This window comes from Lissotriton helveticus, chromosome 2_1 (assembly GCF_964261635.1).
Source record: "Lissotriton helveticus chromosome 2_1, aLisHel1.1, whole genome shotgun sequence".
Lineage (NCBI taxonomy): Eukaryota > Metazoa > Chordata > Amphibia > Caudata > Salamandridae > Lissotriton > Lissotriton helveticus.
This window is the reverse complement of record NC_136059.1, coordinates 23903094-23919642: the sequence shown is the minus strand read 5'-3', so window position 1 is coordinate 23919642 and position 16549 is coordinate 23903094. Positions and strand designations below refer to the sequence as shown.

The following is a 16549-nucleotide window of genomic DNA, read 5'->3' as shown; positions in this document are numbered from 1 at the left end:
CTTCTCTGCGAGGAAGTCCTGGCTGTCTTGGCCATGGTAGCCGTAGAGAGGGTTCCAGTGCCAGAAGTAGGCTGTGGTTGCTATTCCCGCTACTTTTTGGGAACCAAAAAAGACAAAGGCCTTCATCCTATTCTAGATCTGCAGGCCCTAAAATTCTTACTCAAGAAGGACAAATTTAACATGGTCATGTTGGCTAGGTCTTGTCTGCCCTGGACCCAGGAGACTGGACGGTAGCATTGGACTTGTAAGAAGCCTACTTCCACATTACGGCCCTGCTTGGCCACCGGCTCTATCTGTGGTTCACAGTAGACTATGAGCCTTTTAAGTTCACCGTGCTCCCTTTTGGCCTTACCAGCACCCCTCCGGTGTTCATCAAGGGGATGGGGTGGTCTCATCTGCAGATATCAGGGCTGCTAGTCTTCCTCTATCTCGACAGCTGGCTGTTGAAGGCGGACTCGCCCCAGTATGTTGTCTCCCACCTCCAGACTATGGCCTCAGACGCTCCTTTTCATTGGAGCTGTTCTGACTTAGTGCAGTTTCAGACTTATCATGAGCAGTGAGTCCAGGATATTCAGAATACATATATTTCATGCTCTATCCTGGATTTCGGTGAGGCAGTGCCTGAGGCTTTTGGGACTCATGGCCACCTGTCCTGCATCCTGTTGGTAACTCGTGCCCAGTGACATATGCGGGCTCTGCAGTGGGTGTTGAAGTTCCACTGAGAACAGCATCAGGGGATCCTCTCCAACATGGTCCAGATCTCGGAGAGAAATGCGAAAGAGTTGCGGTGGTAACTATCCGCAATTGGATCAGAGGCAGACCCCTCTCCCTTTCCCAACCAGATCTCACAGTAGTGACAAATGCGTCATTCCTCAGATGGGACCACCATCTGGTAGAGGTGGAGATCAGAGGACTCCGGTCTCCAGCAATATCCGGACTCCACACCAGCCTGCTTTAACTCTGTGGGTTCCGACTGGCTTTGAAAGCCTTTATACCCTCCATCAAGGGAAGGCGGGTACAAGTTCACGGACAACACCAGCGCCATGTGGTACTGCAGCAAACTGTACAGGGTGGGGTTGTAGACCCTTTGCCAAGAGACCCTGCGCCTTCGAACATGACTGGCCCATCCGGGCCTATCCCTGGTGGCTCAACACTTTGTGGACTCTCTGAACGCCAGGAAAAAGGAGCTCCACCATCGATACCCAACTGATCATGAATGGTATCTCCATTCTGAGGTGGCACAAGGTATTTTTCAACAGTGGAGGGCGCCTTGGTTAGATGTGTTTGCCTCTGTCATGAATACGCAATGTCCGCAGTTTCGCGGGTTGGAGTTTCTAAAGCGGCTCTTGCTCGGAGACGCTTTTCGCCTCGAGTGGAGCACAAGCCCCCTGTACGCCTTTCCACCAATACCACTCCTGCCAGTGTTCTCAAGAAGATCAGGAATGACCGGGCCCAGGTCATCCTTGTGACTCTGGAGTGGGCACAGAGCCTGAGCTCCTGGACATGGCCATCAATCCTCCGATCAGGCTGGCCATTCAGGAAGATGAGGAGGATTATTCACCCGAACCTGTCCACTCTCCGCCTGCTTGTGTGTAGATTGAATGGCAAATGTTGACAGCTTTTGACCTTCCCCCCGAAGTCTGTAACGTCAGTGGCATCAAGGCCTCTCTCCATGAAGATGGTATTCAACTGCCGTTGGAAAGGATTTGTGGCATGGTGTGTGGAAAAATCCAATGATCCCCTTTCTGCACCTTTTCTGAAATCTTTCTCTTCATTCTTTCCCTTGCCCAGCAGGGCTCCGCTATCGTCACTTTTAAGGAATCTTTATCTGCTCTTTCTGCCATTTTGCAGCTGCCTGACCAACTCTCAATATTCAAGTTCCCTGTTGTACAGAGCGTATTAAAACGTAGTGTCCATCTCATCCCTCCGTCACCATTTATTATGTCTCAGTGGGACCTTCATCTAGTTTTAACTTTTTTAATGTGTGCTCCTTTCGAGCCTCTCCATAATTTTCCCCTCAGGCTTTTGACCATCAAAACCGCCTTCCTTGTGTCAGTTGTATCTGCCTGAAGAGTACGTGAGCTGCAGCCTCATCGTCTAACCCATTGTACCTTCCAATCTATCCTGACCAACGGGTGCCTGGCACTAGGGCCTCCTTTCTACCTAAAGTGCTCACCCAATGTCATGTAGACAAATCTATCACCCTGCCTACTGTTTACGCTTCTCCACATCACTCTAAAGTAGAGGAGGGACTCCACCGTCTGGACCACAAAGACTGTGGTTGTTCTACCTTGACCGCACTCAATAGTTCCAGGTGGACGACTAACTCTTTGTGTGGTTTGATGGTGCGAAGAAAGTCTGGGCAGTGCAGAAGCAAACCATCTCCAGATTGGTCGTGCTCTGCATCAAAATCTGCTACTTACTGGCCAAGAAGCAATTAATGAAGGCTTGTGAGTACATTCTAACAAGCTAAAGCTGTGACCACTGTGTTAGCACGTGGAATTCAGCTCCTAGACATTGCCAGGCAGCGACGTGGGCTTCCCTGCACACGTTCACCAAACATTACTGCCTGGCCAGTCAGGTTTAAAGGAATGGGCACTTCGCCAGTTCGGTCCTTCAGGGCTTCCTTGTGAAATTAGTCTGCAGACCCACCTACGGGGATGGTATTGCTTGGGTATCTATTCAAAGGTAAAGAATCTGCGGCTAGAAGTCTATCAGATGAACAACTCAATTACCTTATGTAACTCCTTATCTGGTAGAGACTATACTTAGCTGCAGATTCCTTACCAACTCACCCATCCTCCCCGCTCTGCAAATGGATTCCTAGGGACAGGGCTGATCCTTTTCAGGGCCTTAGTTTTCCACACCAGTGGTAGGTGTTCTTCGCTCCTCCCTTATGATGTGGAAAGTTGTGAAAAGAAACTGGCACCAGCTCACCTGTATAGGTGTCGCGGACATCCCCTTCAGCGAGAGTGATGCCGATGACCCACCTAAAGCCGAAAAACGCCACATACCGGCACGCAGGTGTGCTGTTCACAAAAAAAATCTTCCGAATCCAGTCTGACGCCTGGGAAAATTCATAGGTAAAGAATCTGCGGCTAGATATAGTCTCAACCAGATAAAGCATTACTGAAGGTAAGTAACGTGTTCTTTGGGGTCAGTTGAATAATTCACTACATCTTGCGTTCCAGACTGCGCCATCTCTGGTGTCACTTATAAAACGGTCATGTACAGAGCAGAAAATGCACAATAAATCAAATGTGTTCTTTGGACTCCGAATGCTGAATGTGCAAATGATCATGATTTAGGGATAGTGTAAAAGGGTAACAAATATGTTATATGTTAAATAGACCGTGTGTAAACAACACTAGCTATGTATTTCAGCATCTTCCTATTGAACAGAAGATCTACTGTACACACACTGGTTGTGGTCACTGATGTTTGTGCTTCTGCTGCAAGTATGAACCTAGACTGTACTCAGATTTGTAAGACAAGGTGTTCCAGCCTCTGCTCACAATATCCCAAAATATTTAACTGATGACGTTATTACCGGAATATATAAAAATACACGCACACACCAACTCAAACAATCACACACACCCACACAATCCCTTTGACATCCACTCAGACACTCACATACCCATGTAGTCACACACATCCACTGACACCCTCAAAACCACTGTCACACCCACTCGGAGATCCATACAGCCACTCACACAAGCATCATCTAAGGTTAGAGGTTGCAGTTGGAAAGAACATTTAAAAAACCTTAGAAATTCACCTAAAAATACAAAGGTTACAGGGGTGTGGTAGTTGAAAATAAAATAAGAAAATTCTTAGAAATTTCACCTAAAATTACAAAGGTACACAGTTGTTATAGTTGGGAAATGAAATTTAAAAATCCTTTGAAATTCACTGAAAAAACGCTAAAAGATTACAGGGACGTTATAGTTAGGCTCAGGTTTTACACGCACAAAACCATAGAAATTCAGCAGTTATATCTACTTGAGCTAACTATAAGTTACACCCCTGCAGTGCACTTCTTATGACCTCACATATTATATTACTCAGGATGTGTTAAATGTAAATGTCGGAATTTGTAAAGCGCACAGCTACCTCCACCGGAGGTGTCCCGGCGCTGTCCGTATACCGCTTAGGAACCCTTCCTGGCTTTCCTGGGAAATGTCCACTCCTGGGCACCCCCCAGGTGCAGCCAGGCATCCCAGCGCTTTTGGGGCCGTTGTGGAGACTAAGCAAGCTATTGCCCAGAGTTGCAGCGTGGGGCCCATGATCAGAACAGGCACTGAGGCGATTATATCTAGTCAGGGGAATTAATGAGCCGGAGACCCGCCGAGGCGGGAATCGAACCCTGGTCCCGGGCCAGAGCTCTGCATCGAGGTCTGCCTGCTCTAACCATTGAGCCACACTTCTCCACTCAGTAACATTACTGATGAAATCTCAAATGACATCACTTATGGCATCATCCAGTTATTGTTTTGTCTAAATGTTTGAGTGTTAAACATATATACTAAAGTACCACAAAAGTTAAATTATTAGGCTTTGTTTACTACTTATGAGTGATACTATTTTCTAACATATATTATGTGAGTGGCTGTGTGACTGTGTATCCGTGTATGAGTGGCTGTGTGACTGTGTATCCGTGTATGAGTGGCTGTGTGACTGTGTATCCGTGTATGAGTGGCTGTGTGACTGTGTATCCGTGTATGAGTGGCTGTGTGACTGTGTATCCGTGTATGAGTGGCTGTGTGACTGTGTATCCGTGTATGAGTGGCTGTGTGACTGTGTATCCGTGTATGAGTGGCTGTGTGACTGTGTATCCGTGTATGAGTGGCTGTGTGACTGTGTATCCGTGTATGAGTGGTTGTGTGAGTGGCTGCATGGGTGTGTGAGTGACTGTATGGGTAAGGGACTGGGTGTGCAAGTGGCCGTATGGGTGACTAAGTGGCTAGACCCTAGGCCATGCAGAGATCATCACTCCTGCCCAATCCATTGAGGGAAGGAGGTCTCTCCCTCACTCTCAGACCATGCAGAGATTGTCTTATTTCTCACCACTTCTCCCTCTGTTTGCTCTCCTCCCTGCACCAGCACCTGCAATGCTGCTCTTCCTGGCCTGACATGTACATCCGCTCAGGATTCTTTCAGGGCTGATTACTCCCTTGCTCTGGTCTACTGCCCCCCACATGCTGGAGTCCAGTGTCCTTTGCACCGCTTCAGAGCCAGTGTGGAGATACTAGTCTGTTTCCAGTAGCCTCTTCCTGAGGGACCCTGGGGTGCCCCTCATCTGTTTTGGAACTGCGAGCTGAGTATTTTGGGGGATTCCAGTCGGGTCTGCTTAATGTGACCTTTGATTGTCCCACCCAAAGCATCTAATCTTATTAGAAGAGAGTAGACTCCTTGCCCCTATTAAATTGGTGATCAGTTGCCCTTGCCTTTCTGTTTGGGGCAGGTGTCTGTGCTGTTACAGCTCTATTTGAGGTGCGGTTGTCAGCAGCTCTAGCCGGCTGCTTGGGTCTGCCATCCGAACACTGGATGAAGTTACCTGGAGCACAAGTGACAGTGAAACAGCAGTAACTTCACCTTCCTTTCAATCTCATCACTTTGGGGAAGTAGCCAAGCTTTCTTGTTCTCATCCTCCCGTCTCTCATTTTTTTGCCTTTTGCTCATTCTGCTTCTGGGATTTGAACTTCTTCCATTGAAACACTTTCATTTTGTTTCAAGAAAAGCAACAGTTTGAATCCCAGTCAGTCTGGGAATTAGTGGCAGCTGGAGAAGGAGGGTTCCTGTGTGGAGGTACGAGTGCCAAAGGGGCTGGGGAGGGGTCCTGCCCTGAGGAAGCTAGACAGTCTGAAGTACCCTCCCACCCTATCAACCCAGTAGGTTAGTCATTAGCCCAGCTATCTAGTTGTGAGCAATTGCCTCACCTGGACAACTGTGTTAATTACTGGCCCTGGATTGGCAGTCAGGGTGGAAGGGAACTTATCCCTGGGATTCATATGGCTTCGCACCTGGGTACTACTCAGCAACGACGGACTCTCTGGGACCCAAGGACAGGTGTTGCATTGCACTGGTGATGAAGCGTTCTACAAACCATGCTTGACTTGGTCATGCGGTTCATGAATTTGCTAAAGGTACTCGAGGAAGAACCAGTGTAACAGGAAAGGAACTTTCTCAGTATGCAATCTAACGTACTATTTGGATTCACGTCACCTCTGCTTTTACTGACAAACGCCCCCCCAGCCATAGTGACCTCTGCAGGTTTTTAACTCTCTGTCCTCTAATTGTGAGTTCTTGTTCTCTTCAGGTTGGCAAAGCTGTGTCTCAGGCTCTGAACCGGTGTGTGAACTGCCTCCCAGGTCAGCGAGATGTTGACGCTGCGATACGAACCGTTGCAGAGGCCAGCAAGAGGCTGCTTGCAGATTCCGTGAGTTGCACTCTCCTGAAGCCCTTCTTTTTGGCCTCCCTGAGTAGCTGCTGTTTTTGTACATGGGACTGTATCTTTTGTTCTATCCATTTGCTGATGTTGATTGCTGTGTGGATTTTTTATTGCTAGAGAGTTGTGAGAAGAGTGTTAATATATGTCGTAAGGGAGGTGCATTGCGGCTCCTTGTACGCTGATAACGGTGGTGGTTAATTTTTGGCTTATTTTGATAGTATATAATTGTCAGTTGTTTAAAATATGGAAATGAGTTGAAAAATGCAAGAAACCTATTCTTTGGATGATACTTTGATACCTTTTGTGTATAGGAAGAGTGGCATTGACAGTTAATGTGTCAATATTGTCCTGTCTGTTTTATGATCTAAATTTTTTTGTCTGAAGGGGTTTTAGCATTTGTAGACAAGGGTTTTTTCTTTATTTTTTGCAATAGCTGGGATGGTTCAACAGGAGCCTGTATGTGCTTGCTTCATGGTTGTGAACTTTAGCTGGAACACAGTCCTGTTTTGTCAAACACGAACGTGTGCTCCTGTGGCTGCAGCGGTCTTAAGTGATGTCGTTCCTTCATGCGTTTGTTTCTTTGCCTTCCTATTTAGTTTCCGCCTAGCACCAAGAACTTCCAGGAGGCCCAAGGCCAGCTAAACCAGGCAGCGGCTGGTTTGAACCAGTCCGCCAATGAATTGGTGCAGGCCTCCCGTGGAACGCCACAAGACCTGGCCAAAGCCTCTGGGAAATACGGACAAGATTTCAACGAGTTTCTTACGGCAGGGGTCGAGATGGCGGGGCAGTCCTCGGTAAGTATGAAGTGGACTCCACACAGACTGGTGTCTGAGTGACTTGATGGCTTGGATTGATTTTGAGTGATATCCTCAATATGCGTGTTCTTGGGCACAGACCGCACCTTCCATGTATGTGTATAATAGCAACATATTTGCAGTCTATATGTCAATGTAATCAATATGCCAACGTGTGAATGGTTACAACTTAATGGGAAGCTGTTAAATAACTCTTAGTCTCCTGCATCTTGTAAAGTGAATCTTTGTTCCTTTAGTTCCTCATGTATTCACTCTTTCTCCCTCTTCTTCTTTTCATGATCTTGACTCGGATACTATTCTCATAAAATCGGAGCACTGAACTTTCTATCCCACGTACACTTTATCATTCCGGGGCTTTTGTGTGTCCCAATTTAGATACAGTTTTTCTTTCTCAGTGGACACTAGTTTTGTCTCTTAAATGTGGGTGCCTATGGCAGGCCAGCTCTTCCAGCTGCTATGCCTGCTTTGTTTTTATTACTCATCAACTCTAACAGCTTCAGGTCGGATGGGAACCCACAAAGATGTATAGAACTTTGAGTGTACAAGAGCTCCCCCAAAGTGTCTCTTCCACTGTCCAATCGTGCCTTCCACATCTCAGATTTTCCTCTCTCACTGGAAATCTTTTAGTCTTCGTAATTGGATCTAACCTTTCCATTATTATTTAGCTTTCTGTACTCCTGGGATGAACGCTTAGTGCATGTCTGGGTATTGGAAGCTATAGTCTCGCCTTTTCAGCTCGTATTTAGCTGAGCTTTCACTCTGCAAACGACCTTACACAACACAGGCTTTTGGTAAGTGATGGGACAGCCTGATGTACTTCTGAGAATGCATCCAACATCCCCAAAGGGAGGTCTCTGGCCGTAGTCTCCCCCTCAGTGAGAGGTGCTTTCATTTATCTTTGTGGCTGTAGATTCACATGCTCTGTATACTCCTGCCATCTGGTCTTGGCCTAGACGTTTGCAACTTATTTTTCTTCAAAGACATTTGAGTTGTAAGTTGTGAATCCACCCTATGCCCTCATTGCAACAGCACACCGGTTCTTCCTCAAATTATGTTCTTCTGCCGTCCGATTCGGGGATGCTGCTCCAAAGTAGACTTCTTTAACTGGGGCGTATTAGGGGTCTCGAGGTAGTAGCCAATGGGCTAGTGTCCTTAGGGTGACTACACCCTCGGGGTGCTTAACCCACGTGGGCACTGAAGAGTAGGCTTCACGTCGCCTCCACCACCCGAAGGGTGAGGTTGGCAGAGGTGTGCAGACCTTGTTGGCTGTTCTAATTTTTGCCCGCCTGTCTTCCCGCCGAAGAGGGGGTGAGACGGGAAGGTGGCCAGCTCCTGATAGCATGAAAGGCTGGTGGTCAGTTTGTAAAGGTGGCAAGGCCTGTGAAGCTCCCCTGCCACAGTTGGCTCTTCCTGACCTAGGGGAGATGTGAACACCTCTGCCCAAGAAAGGCTTTGTTTCCGGGCCCAGGGAGCGAAGGCTCCCGAACCTCCTGGGGGTCCAGAACCGTGTCTCATGGTGGCAGGGGGCTGGTTACCAGTCAGAAACTGCTGGTTTGGTTCAAGGGTCCCCTCCAGAGAGAACCCCTGAGTGCAGGAAATAATAAATCTGACACCGGATTTAGTGCAGGTTTATTATTCGGAGATGTTTGATACCAAACTGCCTAGGGTTCAGTGAAGCAATTATGGTGCTAGGAAACTCGTAATCACCATTTTTCAGACCATATACTCAGAATGGCTTTACTGAGCACCTACAAAATCGAAGACTGGCCTTAGACATTATAGGCGCTTGTCTGCCCATGCAGCTAGGCCCTCACATGAGACAGAGTACACCCTGACTTACCTAGGCCTCAGGCAGTGCTGGCAGCGCTGTGTGCCATGTCGGCTCTTCACTTTTCGCTGCACCCAAACACGCAGGTTGCAATGGTGCGTGTTTGTGGGGAGAGGTAAAGAGGTCTCGCTGAGGGTGGCATAATACATGCTGCAGCCCTCAGAAACCTTTCCCTAGCTACCACGCCCTTGGTACCATAGGAACCTCTTACAAGGGACTTTTAGGTAGGCCACAACTGTGTCAATTGTGGAAACAATGGTACAGTTTAGGGAAAGAAAACAGGCCCTTGGAACCATATTGGCAGGGTCCCAGGGCACACTCAGTCAAAAATGCATTGGTATCTGTCTTTTTGCTTCTCTCTGCTCGTTTTTCACCTTTATTCTGCCTCTTTCTACTCTTTTCTGACCTTTATCTTGCCTCGCTGCTCATTGCTGATCATTATGTTGCCTCTTTGTGACCTCTATTCTGCCTCTTTATACTCGTTTCTGACCTTTTTTTTTTTCCTCTTTCGGGTCTTTTCCCCTCTGAACCCGCGGAGCGGGCATCAAGGCCCCGGCAGTCGCAGCTGGCTCTCCTCCTCTTGCGGGAGCCAGCATTGCTCTCACAGACAGGGACCTGCTAAACATGCAGTCTGTCAGAGCATTCTTTTCATCTGTTTCCCTGCCCGCCTAACACTTGGAAACAAAATTGTATTGGTATCTGGCAAAAAGATTAGGGGCAACGATGCAGAAAGGGCACTGTTTGAGGCATGTATGCTGTATATACAAATGCTTTACATACTCCTGCCATCTAGTGTTGGGTCCGCGTGCTTGCAAGTTGTTTTTCTTCCTTTCGGTGGTAGTGCGCATGGTCATCGACTCCATTGTTAGATTGTATTTTTCCGCCATCGGGTTCGGACGTGTATTGCGGCGCTCCGGTTCAAAACCGTTCTTCAGTTCCCCTCGACGCGCAATCCTCTCTACCCTCGACAGTATTGTTTCATACGCATTTCCCACTTCTCCGCATTCAGTCTACGGCATCTACTTTTCGATCTAAAAGCTTTGTGGACAGCGTTCGGGCCTAACTGTGTCAGGTCAGCTCTCTGTCGATGGAACAGACACATTCAGATTTTGCCCTCAGTGCCACGCGAAGTATCCGCGCACTGACTCACACAAAGTGTGTAATGTGTGCTTGTCTCCAGAGTACAGAGAAGACTGTGACGCTTGCAGATCGTTTCAATCGAAGAAAACTCTTCGCGATCGTCTGGCTCAACATTGACCTCTCTCGGATTTCGACACTCTCACCCTCCTCCGCTCCTACGACCCAGCTCCCCTAATCCACACAACCGCCACGCACCTCCCCATTCCCACGATACACTCAAATCCCCGTAGACCCTCCACACTAAACAACAGAATATCCATCCCGAACAACCTTAGAAAAGTCCCCCTCTCTCTAGTACCCTCTACCTCCCCTGACACACCTCGTCTCAAATGCACTCTCCTCAACTGCAGATCGGCTTCTAGACACTCCTCCGCCATCGCCGATCTCATCCTAGCATTGGACCTTGACCTAATCATCTTGACTGAAACCTGGCTAACCGAATCCTCTACACCTATAATGGACATTCTGGTTCCCCCCAACTACCACATCATTAGGCTTGACAGGTCTGGCAAGATAGGTGGTGGAATTGCATGCATGTACAGGAACAACCTTTCTGTCCTGAAAGTCTCCGCACCTCCCCTGCCCTCCTCAACTTCCTGCGAATACATCTGCCTCGATATTATCAGTGAGGGCAAACCGATATGCTCTCTACACGGCATTTACCACCCACCCAGAGACAACCTCACCTTCGCCCAACAAATTATGGACATGATTTCAACTAACGCCGGACGACAGCACACCCAAATATACCTTGGTGACTTCAACCTCCACTGGAACGATCACAATGATCCAGTGGTAAATAGTCTTAAAAATGTCCTTAACGCCCTGGACCTCACACAATTATGCAACAGCCCGACCCATGAGAAAGGTTCTATCCTCGACCTTATCGCCAAAGAGGACGCTATTCAACTTGAGTCTATCCGACCTTGTGACTGGTCAGACCATCATATCGTCACATTCTTCATCAATGAAAAAGTCAAACTCAACATGACTCAATCCTCCGAACCTAAAATATGGAAAAGAGACCTGAAAAAACTCAACCCATACTCCCTACCCCCGAACAGCCGCGACCTCCTGCTCCCTCCTACGGGCGCTACAGATGTCCAATCCTTGACTGACCACTATCTCAACGCCATGACCTCAATAATTAATGAGGCTGCTCCCATGCAGCTAAAAAGAGTCTCCGCTAAAATCTCCAATCCATGGTACGACGGGAGTCTCAATTAAGATAGACGAGCCATGCGAATGGCAGAGCGCACCTGGAGAACAGCTCCCTCCGCACTACACCTGAAAACCCTGAAGAAAAAGAGAAACGCCTACTTCAGGAAAATGAAGCGCTCAAAAGCAAACTTCTTCAGCCTCCAGCTCGACCAAGCAAAAAACCGTCCGAGAAAACTGTTTCAGCTAATCAGAACACAAGCCAAGGAACAACCCCAACCTCTCAGTACTTTGGGCAAAGCACCCTCCTGTGAAGACTTCGCCGCTTTCTTTACCCAAAAAACTGACAACATAAAGAGTGATCTCCGCACTGACGCAAGCCTCTACACCACACCCAACTGCATAACACCCACCGAACTAAAAAACAATGCTACATGGTCATCCTTTGACACCTACTCCGAAGAAGAAATAGGCAAACTGCTCAGCACCTTGAAACCGTCCAATCACCTCACGGATCCCCTCCCTGCCAACGCTGTCAAAGACTTCACCCCATGGCTCCTTCCACTGTGGACTAAAATTATCAACAGCTTGCTCCAACAAGGATCCATCCCAGACTCCCTCAAAGTTGGACAAGTCACACCTTTACTAAAGAAACCTACGGCGGACCCATCCGACCTTAACAACTACCGCCCCATTACCAATATTCCCACTCTCGCCAAACTATTGGAAAAATGCGCACAACTACAGCTGACTAAACACATTGATCAGTTTGATCTCCTCAACGCTCATCAATCAGGCTTCCGAGCAGGACACAGTACTGAAACTGCTATGACTCACATAATTGACGACGCCCTACAAATGCTAGATCAAAATGATACCTGCCTCCTCATCCTTCTTGATCTCTCATCAGCATTCGACACTGTCAAACATGCGAATTTACTCGAACTTTTGAACTCAAGAATGGGTCTATCTGGAACGGTCCTCAAGTGGTTCACCTCCTTCTTACACAACAGGTCGCAGAAATTCAAGATGAACAACCTGATGTCCTCGCCAATACCTGTTTCGTTAGGTGTCCCCCAAGGATCCTCCCTATCACCAACTTTGTTCAACCTAGTTATGGAACCCCTCACTACCTTGCTGCAAGCATCCAATGTACTTTTTCACATGTACGCAGATGACACCCAATAATATCTCAAACTACAATCTCCCAATGACATTTTACTCCTGAACTCAACGATCAGAAGCACCCAATCCTGGCTTGCCGATAATCATCTCAAACTCAATGCTCTGAAAACAGAGTTCCTTCTGATCTCGCCTCCCGCGAAGATCTCTACCACTCAAACCTGGCTTAAACAGCTAACTGCACTCAATGTCCTACCCACCATCGTGGACTCAGCAAAATCTCTAGGCATAACTCTCGACTCCAATCTCAACATGCAGCATCATATCAGCAAGGCTACTAAGGGAGCGAACTTCCAAATCAATACCCTGAGGAAACTTAAACCCTTCCTACCAGCCAAAGACTTCCAAACTGCAGTACAAGCACTAGTAATCCCGAGAATTGAATACGGCAGCATCGCCCTCTGCGGTCTCCCGTTAACCACCACTGCTCCCCTAAGAGCCTCTCTAAACGCTGCAGCGAGACTCATCACTGGGTCAAAAAAACACTCGCATATCACCCCTGACTTGAAATCCCTGAACTGGCTGCCTTTTGAAGCCAGAATTTATCTGAAAATCGCCTGCATAACACACAAGGCTGTACACCTGAGCTCCCCCGGATACCTCACTCAGAAGCTGTCAATCTCTGGCGGCTCTAGATACACTAGAGGCACAAACAATCTTCTGCTAAAACCTCGAAGATTCCGGAAGGAAAAAACTTATAAACGTTCTTTCTCAGGAATGGCACCCAGGATCTGGAACTCACTCCCTCCTGAAACCAGGCTCATCTCCTCCGTCACACTTTTTAAGAAAGAAGTAAAAGCTATTCTCATGGCCAAATACACTTGAATTATTAACGTGGATCTGTAAAAGTCTCTGCACCAATCTGTATCATTCTGCGCGATCCCTAAGACTGTGTTTCACCTGTATTGTTGATTCACTTACCTGACTATCTACTTGCAGTATTGATTTACCTGTGCTACTATGCTCCCTCATGTACCTATCCATCTCACTTACTACCTATAATTTTGATATACCTAATGACCTGTTATTCACTCTCTCGTTGGTATTCCCTGCTTTGTGAAGCGCTCTGATATCTGCAAAGATCTTGTTCGCGCTATATAAAACTTTCAAAATAAATAAAATAAAATAAATTGAGACATGCAGCGTCAAAACATCGAAGACACACCGGACATCTTTGAGGAAAATTCCGGTCAAGAAGATGTTGGTGCCTCAGCGGCAGAGGAGGAAGAAGCCTTCTCTGTGCAGGACTCAGATTCAGAGCTTGAGATAGAACCAGATGCCGAAGAACTGCCGAAGGGACCAGGTGACATGAGTACGGAAGACCCCTTGCCCCACCAACTCATCCACAGAAAACGTAAGGCTTTCGCACCACCTCTGCCTTCTGGCCAAGGTCAACACTGTAAATGTAAATGTGGGATACTTGTAAAGCGCACTGTTACTCTACCCGAGTGTCCTGGTACTGTAGACCGCTGGGGAACCCGTCCTGGTTTTCCCTGTGAGATTGTCCCTTTCTGGGTATCTCCAGGGTGAAACCAGGCATCCCCGGCGTCTGTGGGGGGCCGTTGTAGAGATGAGGCAAGCTTAATGCCCAGAGTTGCCGAGTGTGTTCCCTGGTTAGAGTAGGCATCGAGGCGAGAATTATCGAGTCCGTTGACCCTGGTCCAAGACCCTGCCGCGTCGGGAATTGAACCCTGGTCCCGGGCCGTTCTCTGCTTACAGGTCTGCCGCCTCTAACCAGTGAGCCACACCTCACCACTGAGATGACGTTTCTGACGCCCCGCCTCCAGGCCCGGCTCCGAAACACCCCGTCAAGCCTTCTGGCTCGGTACAGAGTCAGCAAAAATCCTCACCGGAACCGAAACCCTCCGGTTCTAAACACTAATCCAGCTCGGAGCCAAAGCCCTCCGTGCTGAAAATGAAACAACCTTGGGAGCCAAAATCTTCTGAACCAAATCACACCTCCGTATTCTCCACAATCTCACCATGATGATGACGATATTGATGATGAGGGTGCACATTTACCAGTAGATCCATGGACGGATTACACAATTGATCTTCCAGCAGATAATAACCCAGACCGTTACCCAGCCAAGTCATCTCCACCAGACGACAATGTATCCCTCCAGGAGCTCATTGCCAGGGCTGCACAATATCATGGGGTGCCCCTGCACAGAGAGTCATTAGAGGAGGATTTTTTTGTTTGAGACTTTAGGATCCACACATAGGTCGTCACAAACACTTCCTATGCTTGAGGGCATGATAAGACACGCTAACTGACGCTTTACCCGTTGACCGTGGTGCAGGAGTTTTAATCAGTGGGCGGTATTCGAACGGCCCCCGGCCGCCGACCACACACGCCCACCGTCACGTGGGACGGACGTGGACTGTCCTCAGCACGGAACGGGTTAAAGACCCCGTGCGAACACGCATCTTGACTCCCAGGGTTTATGTTATGTTATGTTATGTTATTTATTCTTTTGTATAGCGCAACGGTTACTCAAAAAGAGTGTCCCGGCGCTTTAGGTAAGGAGAATTAATTCAGAGTAACATAACACAGTTAAAAAGAGTAAAAAGCAAACAGACAAAAAAGAGGGACTGCTAGGGAACCTACTGGGTAAACAGCCAAGTTTTGAGACCTCTTCTAAAATCAAGGAGAGTAGTAGCCCCCCGAAGTGGGAGCGGAAGCGAATTCCACATCTGTGGAGCCAACAGACTGAAAGATCGGCCGCCCAGGCGAGCTCTCTTAACACGAGGGACAGCCGCCAAAAGTAGAGATTCAGACCTCAGCGAACGAGCCGGTGGTAAAAGGCCAGTCTCTTTTGGAGATGCTTTGCTCCCACGGCATGGAGCGCCTTGTAGGCCAAAGTCATAGCCTTAAAGGCGATCCGTTTGCGGATGGGTAGCCAGTGCAGCGTCACCAATAGCCCGGTGACGCTGGTGCGTCTATTTAGACCAAAAATGGCTCTGGCTGCCGCATTCTGCGCAACTTGAAGCCGCTGCAACAGGTACTCTGGTAGGCCCAGGTAAAGAATGTTGGCATAATCCAACCTGGAGCCTATCAGAGCCTGCACAGTCAGCCTCCTGTGCTCCTCTGACAAGAGAGGCAAAAACCTCCGCAACATTTTTAAAAGGCCGAAGCAGGTGCCGGTCACCCCCAAGATCTGGGCTTTCATCGTCAGCCCCTTGTCCATCTTAACCCCCAAGTTTTTAGCCATGGGGGAAGAACCGGACGGAGGGAACATGTCGATGGGCCACCAGGCCTGCCAGCTAGGCTCCGTATCGCACCCGAAGAAGAGTACCTCAGATTTGTCGGAATTGCACTTGAGGCTGTTCAGTTGGAACCATGTGAACACCGCCCCAAGGCAATTCCGGATACTCTCCCCATCAAAGTCAGCCCCTCTCTCACAAGAGAAAAGGAGCTGGGTGTCGTCGGCATACGACATGATCCGGGCACCAAATGACTCCGCCACCGCCGCCAAAGGGGGTCATAAAGATGTTAAAAAGGGTCGGGCTCAATATAGAGCCCTGAGGGACCCCGACTCCCAAAGGCGGCATCACAGCGGTGTCCGGTGATGTCCAGACCGTTTGCCGGCGGCCGGCTAGAAAAGACGAAAACCATCTGAGCACCGTCCCCCGAAGACCAATCTCAAAGAGTCTTGCGAGCAGGCCATCATGGGGGACGGTGTCAAAAGACGCCGACAAATCCAACAACACCAGCATGACTTTGCCCCCGGTATCCAGCACCCCTTTGATGGTTTCAGAAACCTCAAGGAGCGCGGTCTCGGTGCTACGATTTGAACGGAAGCCCGACTGGGAGTCATGTAAGATCTCATGGGACTCCAGAAAATTGGAGAGCACCGACTGAACGTGCTTCTCCAAGATTTTTACAAGAGCCGGCAGCAGCGAAATTGGCCTGTAATTAGCTGGAACCTTCGGGTCAAGCCCCAGCTTTTTAAGCAGCGGAATGACCAT

General features: G+C 48.4%; 1 protein-coding gene across 3 annotated transcripts in view; it reads left to right on the top strand.

The window, feature by feature from the left end:
* Positions 1-16549, top strand: part of TLN1 (talin 1) — a 750278-nt gene that overhangs the window by 549877 nt on the left and 183852 nt on the right. For all 3 annotated transcript variants that reach the window (XM_078674421.1, XM_078674420.1, XM_078674419.1), the window contains 2 exons: positions 6323-6442; positions 7051-7248. In XM_078674421.1, the coding sequence (XP_078530547.1) occupies positions 6323-6442; positions 7051-7248 (318 nt within the window). The remainder of the gene's footprint in view (positions 1-6322; positions 6443-7050; positions 7249-16549) is intronic.